Below are 13506 nucleotides of genomic sequence, written 5' to 3' on the forward strand. Positions count from 1 at the left end.
TCTCTGAAGCAGCAAAAGTTGCCACAAAAACAAAGAGGATGGGAATGGGAATGGGAATGGGATTGGGGAAGGGGAAGGGGTAAAACACATTGGGTGGCAAGTACTAAACGTTCTCTCCATCTCTTTCTGTCTTCTGATTGCAGCGATTGATAGAAGAAAGCAATCCAGGAACTGGAGGATTGGTCATTGGATTGGATTCACGATGGCATCATCGAGAACTGAAGGTGGAAGTGGAACTAGAAATAGAGCTGGTTCGAGCCGCTGGCTGATAAACTTCCTGCTGGCAGTGGCCGCCCTACATCTGGAAGAAGGAGGTGGAGCCCATGCCTTGCCCATCACATCGCGTCCCATCGAGGGCAATGCCCAGCGGATGGCCTGGGACGAGTGGCTGAGCCTGCCGCTGGAGCAGAAGAGCCTCGAGAAGGAGAAGAAGGTGACGGCCAAGTCGATATTCACGCTCCCCTTCCGCCACTGTCCGCCGGGGCATACGCTCTACAACGAGCACTGCATACCGCAGATCAACATCGATCCCGCCGATCTCCTCAAGCAGGAGCTGATCTACGCCAATGCGGGGCCTCCCGGCTCTGGCAGTCCCACGGCCATCATCACGGACTACGACTACAGCGAGGACGGCAGCGAGGAGATAACCGGCGATGAGCTGCTCTACGACCTGGAGCCACAGTCGCAGCAATCAACAGGAGAGGGCGAGGACCAGGCCCTGCCCAGTGCCGATGCCCCATTGAAGTTTAATATATTCGAAAAGAAGTTTCCCACGGGACCGGCCACCGGTGGGGAGTTCTCACCAGAGGATTCGCCCGAGGAGGAGACAGCCAGAGTGCCACCAATAAATGTGGCCACATCAACCACTAGCACCACCACCACCACGCCGAGACCCACGGCCACAGCGACTCCGCATCCGCATCCGCATTCGCTTCCAAATCCAAAGCCAACTCCCAGCAATCGCATTCCTGAAGGAACAGGAGGAGGAGGAGGAGGAGATCTCCAGGCTGCTTCCAGCAATGCGCTGTCCACGACATCGTCCACCAGCAGCAACATTGACATTGGCAACATTGCGGCAATTGTGGTGCCAGCGGGGGGTCAGCCGACGCCCCAAGATGCCTCCTCATCATCCGTTCTGCTGGTGACAAGCGCCCTGACGACTGCCGCTTCGAATGCGGATGCAAATGAGAGTGAAAAAACGAATGCGAACGCGAATGGAAATACGAACGGCAGTGGAATGGGAAAGTTTAAGGTGAATGGCAATGCGGAGGCGGAGGCGGATCTGGCTCAGCTGCTCAAGGTCGATGCATTTCTGCCGGCCTACGAGGGCAGCAGCATCGAGCTGCTGCCGCCGCCGCCGCCCTTCAATCATCGTCGTGTGGCGCCGCCGTTAAGCGCCGATCAAGATGATCCAGATACAGAGCAGGAGATGCATAAGGATATGGATATGGATATGGATGAGAGAACCACCACAGATATTGTGGATGCAAAGGACGAGGTCACTACTGACACAACGGAGACCACCGCAACCACCACCGTTGTGGAGGCGGAGACAACAATGGAGGAGTCATCGTCATCGTCGTCATCATCATTACCATCGCCATCTCCAGCATCTCAATCTTCAGCACAGCATCCGCAAGCGCATCAGAAAGAAGAACCAGAGATAGATGAAGGTGGAAATCGCCTGCTTTTGATAAAATCGAAAGTGCAACCGGTTCAGGTGACAGCAGCAGCATCGGCAGCAGCGACATCCACAACATCCACACAGTCCACAACCACGACCACGACGATTGCAGCTGAAACCCAAGAAGCTGCCGCCACCGAAGACGACCGGTTTCGTTATCAGCAGATCCCCAAAGATGTGCCTGCCACAACAACCACAGAGATTCCCACCACAACCACCTCCAGCAGCAGTAGCAGCAGCAGCAGCAGCAGCAGCAGCAACATCAGGAGCAACATCTTCAATGGAGAGCACCCTTTGCTGGGGGAGTTGGCGGAGGCGGAGAGTGACAATTTAATGACAAATACCATTGGTAGTGAGATTCATGTTGATGAGGAATTGCGAAAAATAAACGAACTGGTAAAGGAAACGCGGCGATTTTTGCAACAGCAGCAGCAGCCAACATCCAGCAGCAGCAGCAGCAGCACTGAGGCATCATCAACGACTTATGCCACAGAAAGTACTACAAATTGGTCAAAGCTCATGCAACAAACTGCAGCTAAAGCATCAACAGAGACAACTGCAATAACAAGAGCTGCAACAGAGAGCACTACCAGCAATGTTGCAGATAGCACCATAACAGCAGCAACATCTACAACAGCAGCAACATCACATTTAAGTATTAATACAAATCGTAGCAATAGAAATAGTAAAATAATTAGAGTAGCGCAAGCTGAAGATGATCTTGTAGCAGATGAAACAACGACAGTGGCAGCACCAACAGCAACATCCACAGAAGCAACATCCACAGCAGCAACACCCAACAGCAGTAGCAGCAGCAGTAGCAGCAGTAAGGATGATGATGATGAATATACACCGTTCTGGTGGTTGCCGAATATTGGCTGGCGCCTCGATCGCCAAGTCGACAGGAATGGCGAGGATCGGGCGCTGTTGTTGCGCTTCTTTAGCACATTTCGAGCGGGCGATGGAGCGATGTCCTCCACGCTGCCACCGCGACGCTAACAGCCAACAGCTAACAGCCAACAGCTAGCATCAGCAGTTGAGAGAGTAGATAGGGCGAGAGATCTGTGCTCCCTGTGGCTCTTGTAACCGTGAAGAGAGTCGCCTGGAGCAACAGTGTTGATCAGCGCCGAGCAGGGTTGAGCAGCGCAGGGTGTAGTGTCGTGTGTCAGCAACAGCGTTTTCAATTCGTGTTGAAGTCTGTCCCCAGTTGTTCGTTCACCTTTACACCAAAACCAATCAACGGATCCCCTTTGGATCTTCTACTTTTTGTATTCTTTTCTATCTTTTGTATATCCCAGCCAGTCCTTTTATGTTTTAGTCTTTTATCAATGCCAAAATTCCCTAGATCCCCCGAATTTGTAAATAGCAACAACAACATTTGTTTCATTATTATGATTACTTCTTGATTGGCATTGTTTTTTCTTTACATATTTAATTTCCCCTATTTTTTTTTTGTGTTACAATATTTGAAAGTGCTGCATGTTTTAAGTTGTTGATTTAATTTTAGTCAGAGGTGTTTTTTTTTTATTACAATAGTTTTATATGGCACTGCTGCTGCTGCTGTCGTTGGTGCCGCCGCCGTCGGAGAAACCTTAGCAATATTTAATTGTGATTATTTACGGAATAGAACCCCTAGACCTAAGAACCATATAAATGTATTTTGTAAATCCAGCGGAGTGGAATGGAATCTATCGATGTATTGTATTTTTTTTTTATGAACTAATATTATTATTATTATTATTGTATTGTATAATCCAGCATTTGTTGTAGCTCTGTCTCTGTGTATATACATTTAATTTTAAAGATGGTTTCAGGATGCCACCACAAAGATGTCTCTGTATCTTCTTGCTAGCACTTAAGCGTACTATTTATGATATTCCCCCAACACACACCCACACTCGTATTGTAAACCAAACTAAAAGCTAAACAAAACCCAAACTAAACGTAGTGCATGTACATAGGAAATAGCGATCTGCGTTCGTTTCGATCGTCTTGCCCACAGGATACAGTCCCTGTGTCCCCCTATGTCTCTGTGTATCTCTGTATCTATGGCCACGCAAAGAAAGTGTGAAACGAAACGAAAGATGTGTTTTTTTTTTTTGTCTCAATTGAAATTCTACCAACAACCAAAGTTCTGAAGAAAAACAAATACGAAAAATTGCTGCCTTTTAATTTGTTTTGTGGGGGTCTGTTCTGTGATTTAACAGCACGACAATTGTCGCTTGTGGCACGCCGCTTTTTGTGGTAAGTTTTCCACGTATGAATTGGCTGCGATTATGCGGGATTAAGAGTAGGCAGCGAACAGAGCGAACTTCAACGGCCAGCCAGCCAGCAGGGCAAAACGGAAAACTCATTCAACTGTAATAGAGCGGCCATGCTGCCCAGGGCTCCCCTTGCCCGGAACTTTATGAAGATACACCTAACCTTCCCACGACGCTCTCTGGCCGACACAAAGGTCGCAGAGCAAGCCAAACCAGAAACAAAATTGAAGAATATTTCGCAGGTTTGCCTTTTGCCGTGCAACCAACTGAGGACAAACAGGCGGCAGTCGGCACAGGGCGAACAGCCTCTTTGAGTGGCCCAAAGAGTTGTCGAAGGAAGGGGGTGAACACACATACATGAGGAGAGTGGGAGCACAAAGGAAATTGAGAGGAACAGGCAGATGTGGCAGCTGTCGCTGTGGCACTGACGAATCCATTCCACAAATTTGCCACTGAAGTATGGAAACAAAATCAGCGACAGGAAGCTCATGCAAGCATGAGAAGGACTGTACACACACACACACTCCAACGAGGGTTGTTCTGGCACTTTCTTTGCTTTAAACATTCACATATCATATTCTTATGGAACGTCCTTCGTTAGGTGCCCAAATATCCTGTCAAAAATCTGTAGGTGTGAGAGCAGCTAACAGAAAGGCTGCTTTTGCTGTGTGTTCCCGAAAAATGCCATTAGGAAAATTCAGCATTTCCCTCTGCCCACACACTCTCGCCATCCCGCTCTCTCTCTCTCTCTCTCTCTCTTTTATTCTGTGTGTCTGTTTGCTATCTCTGTTATGCCTGGATCGTTTTTTTTTGTGCCAGAAAATGCCTTGGGTAAACATATGCAGGCGGGATGTTAACATGGCGAATAAAATCTTGCGAGCAGCATCATGAATGGCTCCTCGCTCTGGTGTGTGTGTGTGTGTGTGTGTTTAGTATCTGTGTGTGTTTGCCTAACGAGCTGCATTACTCGCTGATTGCAGCAGCTGAGAAACTGAATCTGAATGTGAATACGCATCTCGTTTCCGGCCCACTTACACCTGCTCCTGGGACTGAAACTTGGTACTGCTCCAGAGATTGTTCCGACTGTTACTGTGACTGCCACTGTGACTGCTGCTGTGACTGATACTGTGATTGCTGCTGTTCACCATCCATTCCATCCCTATTTTCATACATTATATTTTCTCTTTTCATTGCATACTTCTGGCCACAAAATAAACATCGAATTCATGTGCAAATGCTGTAAATATATTCCAGCTTTTGGCATGCTTTGGGGCGTAAATCTCATGTAGAATTGCCATGAAGCTTTGTAGACTTTCGCACTCATTACTTGAGAAATCATTCAAATGCAGCCCCAATGATTCCACAAGAGCCCTGGCATCTTGGTTTTAAATAGATGCAACTCAGAAACCATTAAACACATACCATAAAATAGCTGAGGACCGCAAATATATATCGACTGCATCGCTCGAAAAGAATTGAAAACATTTAAAACAAATATCAGTTCGTCTTCTTTGCTAGTTCTATGGAAATATAGCCTTGGGTTCTCTGTTCTCTGTTCAAAAAATAGTTTGAGCGGGAGGCAAGTATAATTCTGTATTGAGATGAGAGCCAACAGCTTTTATTTTCGATGATTTCGATGTTAGATTTACATGTGTTATGTTTTTTAGGAAATTAAGTGTGTCCCTCCCTGCTTGCAACTCGAGAAATGTTTAACCAGAGTCTTTACACTTTGGCAAAGTGTATTTCTAGTGTCACATTTCGATATGTCAGCTAGAGTCAAAGGGGCAATGGAAAAAGACATCTCGTAGCGCTGAAGAAGCATTGTTTTGACCCCAAATCGAGGGTGGTGCATCGTAAGCTGTTTTGGGGCTAATAAATGCTCAGACTTTAGGAAACAGTATCTATCGATGATGCCGGGGATGGAGAGGAAAAGAGAATATTAAATGTCTCAATGATTGAGAAATTCCAGCCAGGGGGCAGGAATGCCCAAGGAAGGCATAAATAAAATTCATAAAATAAGAAAGAAAATCTGGCTTCAGTTTTCGAGGACATGTGGGAATACCCTAAATCAAGCAGAGATTTTTTCATTGAATGAAAAATGTGTTTCCTCACAAGAGACTCCCAGCTGAGGTTGCAAACAAGTTATCAAATCAGCAAAACCCTCCATGCAGAGTAGATACATGTGAACGAGGTACAATATATGGTTTGTAAACGCCACAGATGTGCGCTTGTGTGTGTCCTTCTGCTGCTGCTGCTGCTGCTGCTGTAAGCCTGCCCGATGGCAAAAGGAAACTAGTGTTTATTTAACTATTAAGCAGAAGTGCACACAGACACAGAGCGACGCACTTAAACGCTTCTTGCAACAGTCTCTCTCTCTCCCTCTCTCTCTCCATCTCTCTCACTTTATCTGTGTGTGTATAAAATATAAATGAAACGACGCCTAATGCCATGCAATACAAAAGTCTCTCTCGAATGTGTTGTGCAATATTTTAGTTTTCAATGGCCTGAGCTTTTATGCAAAACAAACAAACAACTTCCGCTCCCGCTCCCACTCTCTCCCTCTCCCACTCACACATATTTGTGTTTGTATTTAACAGTTGAAGCATTAGCCATTGTCTGCCATCATCCTCTTCTCCCTTCCATCACTCCATGCCCACAGCAGTCCCTCAATCTATGCCGCCTGATGCGGCACAATCTGCTCAATGAATCTCAATAAGTTTGTCCCTGCCACACTGCCTCCTCAGCATTAGTGTGTGTGAGTGCGTGTACGTACATATGTGCTTGTGCCTCTGTTTGCATTCGTGTGCGTGTGCTAAATCAAGCGGTAATTGGTTCTTCATCCAGCATCACCACTGCCACTGCCACTGCCATTGCCATTGCCATTGCCAATGTGCCGCTCTCTTGTTCCTTGCACCGCTGTTTATATAATTGAAACTAACACAAATAACACTGCGAAAGCTTTCTGATTATGGGGATTTGTGCCAGCCCCCAAAATGAGCGCAACCCAAAGAGGCTAGGGGCTCGAGGATGGCGGCAGGTGGAGTCGCCAATGCCCCAAAATGCAGTCTTGCGGCACAGTGGGCATACGACAGGAAGATTGGATACAAAACTACAACCGATACAAACTTTTGAAAGTGGAGATAGTTCAGAATAATCATTAGCCTTTAATTAAAGGATAGCAAATGTTATGGGTGAAGATCGATTAATTAGAAAATTAATGAGAACTGCTTTTTCGCTCAGAATATTTACAAGAAATGCTGCTCGGAATACTCTGTTGCTCGTTATTCCTTAAAAGTAATCCTTAGGTGAATACTTTGCTTCCTGAATACCCAATAAATATGTTAAAAAATCCCGTATATCATCAGATAATAACAATGAATCGGCGAACACGCCTCCATCGAAACTTTTTGCATTCCATTTCCTCCCTGCATCGTGCGGCAGCGCTCATACCCATGCAATATTCTTAATTGAAAATTGAATATTCAGATGAAGGTTGCCATTCCGTTTTTGGGGCTTTAAGGACCCCGTAAAGACGATAAAGAGAACATTTCCGGCCATTCATTTTGCCATTTTGGCCCACTGTACGGCACTGTATTGGCATCCATAAAACGCAAGATTTCCACAGGTTCAGAGTGTGTGTTCGTGTGTGTTTGCGAGTAAGAGGCTGCTGCTTGATTACTGCTGTAAGCCGGTGTGAGAATGTGATTGCCTAAGCTGCTGTTAACTTAAGTATAACAATGATAAGGATAACGTTGGGCGATTGCTGCCTCTCCGAATGGCCCGTTTCGCCCATGCCACACGGGTGTTTGCACCTTATTTATTTGCCACTCTGCCACTCGGCAGCACTGCCCCCTGCCACTTGCTCAAACATTCGTGTTAAGTAATTGGAATGGTTAGGACTGTGATGTTTTGGGCAGATAGTTGGGAGCCTGACTGTACTGCCTTTCTGCCTTTAATTCAGCTTCTTCTACTCGAATCCACTCCTTGTGATTTGCCTAATGATATGCTTGATCCTACCAGAGTGGAGGGCCTGCAGCCGCCGCCCCTCTCTCGCACTCAGTTCATTAGCTGCCAGATCTCCTCCAGTGAATAGGCATTCAAATGATCATCTGAATGCATTCGCACTCCCACTCACCCTGACGGCAACTCAATTAACGTCAATAAATGCAAATTCCATTTAAATGTGAAGCATAATTTTGCATTTGGCTGCTCCCTGCCGCCTGCCGCCTGCTGTCTCCTTGCATTCCACTTTTTTGTGCCCACCCTCTCCCCTTCGTGTGTGTCCTTCTTGTGGAAATGCATTTGCTGCATCCCAAATTACACTTTGAATTAAATGCCACAATTAGCAGACATTTGCCGTAGCTCAGAGACACATCTCAACTGATAGATTGAATAGGATTTCAATTTCAATTTAGTGCCAACGTTTCTTCTGGTATTCGTGACTGCAGCGAAGACGCATCCAAGACTCATCAGCTCGAGAATTTCGAGAGTTCCTAAAATTTCATTTAAGTTTTTCCTTTAGCAGACGAACCTTTGGTCTAGGATCGTTTCAGTGCTCATAGAAGTTAAACCTTAATGCCGGAGGATCTCTTTTGTTCTGCTCTCCATTTCCGCATGATATGTTTCCGATTCCATTAGCCAGCTCGACTTCTGCTCAACCTGTGGGTGTGTGTGTGTGTGTGTGTGGGGGGGGGGGGGGATCTGCTCTGACAGACAGAGTGACAGGCGGGCCGAGCTTCAAAGCGGATTGCTGCGGTGGGAGTCGAAGCCTCAATTAACCCATTATGTCAACAGTTAAACACGCACTCAAAGGGCCCTCAACTGTGATGAGTCATGAATCATTTCAGGCACCACCCCTCACACCTCACACCCCACACACACACACACCACAAGATCAAGATGAAGCCTCCGCCCTGTCCCATCAACCGCAATGTGTCGTTGTGTGGCCCCTCCATGTGTCCATTGTCCTCGGCTTTGGAGTGGGGGGAAGGCCATTTTCAGTCTCTTTTTAATTGGGGGATAAAGGCTGGCCGGATGGTCGGCTGGTCGGCTGGTCGGCCGGGTAGCGGCAGGATGGAAAGGATGGAAAGGATGGGGTTAACAAGCGTGTTGGGGCTGCATGTCCGCTGCTGTTTTGTGTAATTTGGGGTAAAAACCAAAGCCCCAGCAATCGCATAATGCGTCGTCGTCTGCCTCTGGTCGTCGTCGCTGTCGTTCTCGTCCTCGTCCTCATCCTTCTCTGGCTCTGGTCACTTGTCATAAATAAGCAGTGCAGCCGCTTGCCCCACTCATCCTCTCTCTCTCTCTCTCACTCTCTCTGTAGTTACCACAACCAATCCCAGGGCTCTCGCATTGAACGAGTGAATTCAATTTAACGAGAAATTGCAACAATCAACGCTGCTCCTGCCACTTCCAACGAAACTGCCACTGCCACTGCCCCTGCCCCTGCGCCTCTTGTGTCCACACATTTTGCGGACAGACACAAAAAAAAGCAGAGGTTCTGGAAAACAAACGTCCAGACAATGGCCTGGCAAGGATTTCGTGCAACAGGAGCCGCAATAACAACACTGACGCGATGGCTCGGGGGCAGGCGCCACAAGGAGGTGGAAACGAGCAAAAAAACCAAGAGAGAGAGCGTGGGGCGAGAGAGTGAGAGAAAACGAAACCTTGGCCAGCGTATGCCAACAATGTAATTTTGACGCTTGATCTCTCGGCAGTACATACACGAACACTCACACTCCCACAACACACACACACACACACACAACTGCAGTTGCAAAATGGCAGATGGAAAACGCGTGGGTATGAAGAGACGGACGGAAGGACAAACAAAAAAAAACGGAGGCGGGGCGAGAAAAAACCAACAGAACAAAAAAATTGAAAAAGCGCCGCTGGATAATGGACACCGAGGAATTCACTGGCCGCAAACACACACACGCACAAACACACACACACACACACACACATGAAGAAACAGGAAACACAAAGCCAATCGTGGGAGTTGCGAAGCGCTGGATACCCTAAAGGAACACAAGAAGAAAGTTTAAAGGGAAGAGCTGCAGAATGGAATAATCGTTCTAATTGTCTTACATTTTTAGTTTTCACTTGCAGAGTGAGAGTTTCCAGTGGTCTAAATATGCTAAAAATTATCCACAACAATGAAAGATTATTAGGTCTTACAAAACACAATCGATGATCGTTCGTCCTCTTTCAGTGTGGCTTAGCCATCGTTCAGTTGCTTCCACACCGAAACATCAGCCTCATAGAGAGAAAGACACACACACCCCCACACAGAGGGTATGCGTGGAATGGGAAGCAAGCAATTGCAATGCCTCATATGAGACAGGGACGTCGTTGTTTTCACAATTTTGTGCTGTTTTTTAAATTTTATTGCGTTTCTCACGCGTTTTTCGTGCAACTTTTCTGCTGTGTGCATTATTACTGCCAAAACGCCAGCCGGCCACCGGGATGGGAATGGGATCCTCTGGTCCCACCCACGCGCCACGCGCCTCATAATATTTCATGGATGTTGCAGATTGTTGACATTTTGGCTGTCCCTCCGCTTGCTCCTCCTATAGTTCTGCCACAACCTCCTGCGGGACTTTTCGTTTTTGTTTTCCCACGGGCTTTGCTGCTTTTCGGAGCTGTTTCGATTATGCGGCAAACAGGCGGCGGATGTCCCACGCGATCGAGCTTCCAAAAGAGCCGCCACCAACGCACCGCAGCGGATGCAAACAAACGCGTCGTCTGCCCCACCAGGAATAGGGGATTGAATGGGGCAGCATCCGCAGTCGCCTGCAAACAGGATAAAAAGCGCATCTGTCGCAGTGTCCATCATTATCAGTATCCTCTTCATCATCATCAGCAAAACAGCAGCAGCAGAACAGCAGAAGCAGCAGCAGGATGTTGGAGCGGACATGTTGCTGTTTTGACACGAGTCCTGCACTTTGGCAGGAAGGATAAGAGTTCCTGCAACTCACCAAAATATGTGCCACAGAAGAGCAAAAACAAGGCATTGCAAACTAGAAAATAAATTAAATTTTTAGTGTGACGAAGTCCAGCAGGTTTTGCTTTCATTTTGGCACTGAGATTAGTTTTAAGAGTTCCAAAAGGATGCCCCAAAGAGCGTTAAGAGGGTCAAACGCAGCTGCAATCCATTTAAAGTTCTTCCCGATGAATACTCGGGCATTATTCATGATTTCCCGGCAATGCCCAGGCCAGGCATTGATTGTTTTGTGATTTTGCATTTGCTGGAGTTTTCTTTTGGATTTCCTGTCATTCTCCGCTTTGCTCTTTTGTTACTAGTACTATTAACCCTTTTCGCATACATACGTTCCCAGGCTGACCCCCCTCTGTGTGCAGCCATTAGGGGGCAAGAGCAATTACGTGTTGCGCTTTTATTGTGGTCAGGTCGTTTGTTCTCATTCTCTCTGGGGCAACCTGTTTGGAATGCATCCTGATCCCTTTGGCCAGGCCACACAGACAGGCACAGAAAGACAGGCAGGCGGGCATTGAGGTGGTGTGGCGGTGTGGCAGGAAGTGCGAAAAAGGGATACGAACCGAACCACATATGTGATTGCCGCTCGCTCCGCTCTTGCCACTGGCCCTGGCACTGGCTCCTGCTGTTGTTTTCTTTGCTCTAATGTTTATTTGCCATTTGAACGGGGCAGAGGTCGTCGCAGGTCGCACTTCGACAATTGTTGTCCTCTCGTCGTGTCGTGTCCGTGTCCATGTCCGTGTGCTGTCCTTCCGCTGCTCTCCCCTATTGCCGTTTTGCTGTTTGCTGTTTGCATTGGCCAGGTGCGACATTTGGCATGTCCACGCAATTAGCGCCCTTGTCCAAGTCCTCATTCTCCTCCTCCTGCTGCTTTGCTGCTTTGCTGCTTCGAGCCTGCCCTGTCGATTAACTCTCCTTTCGCAGCACAGAGGGAGGCTGGGAGACATGGGCAGAGGCATGCCGCTAACGAGGCCACATTTGTTCGGCCATCGAGCAGCGAGAAACGAGAAGAGAGAGAAAGCGACCCAGAGACACAGAGACCCAGAAACGCAAAGACCGCCCGCTGGTCGCGTCAAGTGCCTTGGTCTTGGCCTAGCCCGTATAATTTTATGATGGATGAGGCCACTCACACTCACACTCACGGCCCAGAGCCCAGAGCCCAGAGCCTCCGTTAATGGATGTGTGAGGCGCAGGTTTATGATGATGTTTTATGATGAGTGGATGAAGATGCTTTCAAGGCTTCAGCGGGAAATTGGACACGGCATTATCTGAGTATCGATATGCAGAAAATTTGTACAACATTTTATATCTTTGCACATCGCAATTATCTACATCTTGTTGGGGCGCTCGTTCCCAACGTACCTTTCGTCCTTTCACATTTTTCTCTTCCTGTTTCTCGCTATTTTCCCATTTAATGCACTTCAAAGATTTTTTCAGGGACGTCACCGAGTCGGCATTTGTTCTCCGGGGGCTTCTCATTATTAAGCATAATTATTTATAGTTTTATTTATCACCCCTCCAGCTACAGCTCCGGCTCCAGCCACTGCGCTCTACAACTTTCTACGGCTGCTTCCGGAACAAAGGGAAGCGCTGCCCTTCGCCTGCCGCCACGATGGAAAAGCAGAAAACTTTGCGGAAAGAAAACCCAGAGAGTAAGCGGGGACAACAAAATATTTAATATTATATGGGGCGCAAGAGCAAGGAGTAAAACTTTGATCCTTTTGTGGGTGCTTGTGTCCCGACGGAGTCAGAAGGGTGGGGGCCACAGAGCCAGGACCATGGCCAGGGCCAGCGGCAAACCTCTACCGTCTTTGCCTTAAACAGTTGCACCTTTGGTCAGTCCAAAGTCCTCAGTGTGTCCCACCAGAATGGTGAATGGAGAGTGGAGAGTGGAGAGTGCACAGCGCACCCTGCAGTCAAGTGGCATTGTAGTCGAGTGGCTGTTGTTGCCCCATGGCGCGGGATTACCTAGCACATGCTTAGTGGGCCATTATTTATGAACCCAGCGAATGCACATATCCTTTATATCCTGTGTGTCCAGTTCCCTGTGCGCCGCTACAATCTCTGTTGCAACAGGGAATGGCCAATTGATTCACTTTCCTCATCTCTTATTTCATATTTGTGGTCCACACTCGTCCTATCGTCCGTCGCGAGTACTGAGGTTCCATTGTGTGGTGTCCCTTTCATTTTCTTTTCTCTTTTCGCTCTTCTGTGGGGTTTTCAATTGCATCTTCGATGGGAAAGGCTTTCAGAAAAGGTTATAAATGATGCACCATGCTGCTGGATACTTTTTTCCCAGTCTCTCTCCAGCAAAACTCTTCGAATCGGGCAAGTCTCTGATATATTCAGCACCAGAATATTAGTTAGGGATAGGGTGTTGCCGTAGCTTTTAGCAGGACTTCAATAAAGCCTGTAACTTCTATTTGCCTTTCCACAGGGCCCCCTTTTTCGTTCCCTCTCCACTTTCATCTCTCTCTCTCTCTCTCTCTGTCTCTGTCTTTCTCTGTTTTTGTGTGTGAACTTGCAACTTGGGGGCGAACTTCTCTTTTGGCAACAAATTGCAC

The 13506-nt window shown here is 47.5% G+C and overlaps 2 protein-coding genes across 4 annotated transcripts in view; one reads left to right on the forward strand and one right to left on the reverse strand.

Moving 5' to 3' along the window:
- Positions 1–3843, forward strand: part of LOC117581598 (protein folded gastrulation) — a 34848-nt gene extending 31005 nt beyond the window's left edge. For 2 of the 3 annotated variants that reach the window (XM_034268954.1, XM_034268953.1), the window contains one exon: positions 144–3843. In XM_034268954.1, coding sequence (XP_034124845.1) covers positions 203–2683 — 2481 coding nt within the window. In that variant the 5' untranslated portion in view covers positions 144–202 and the 3' untranslated portion in view covers positions 2684–3843. The remainder of the gene's footprint in view (positions 1–143) is intronic. The other variant, XM_034268955.1, reaches the window with a different exon arrangement.
- The window catches only part of LOC117580909, a 108506-nt gene that overhangs the window by 38954 nt on the left and 56046 nt on the right, over positions 1–13506 (reverse strand). The window lies entirely within an intron of this gene.

This window comes from Drosophila guanche, unplaced genomic scaffold (assembly GCF_900245975.1).
Source record: "Drosophila guanche unplaced genomic scaffold, DGUA_6, whole genome shotgun sequence".
Classification (NCBI taxonomy): Eukaryota; Metazoa; Arthropoda; class Insecta; order Diptera; family Drosophilidae; genus Drosophila; species Drosophila guanche.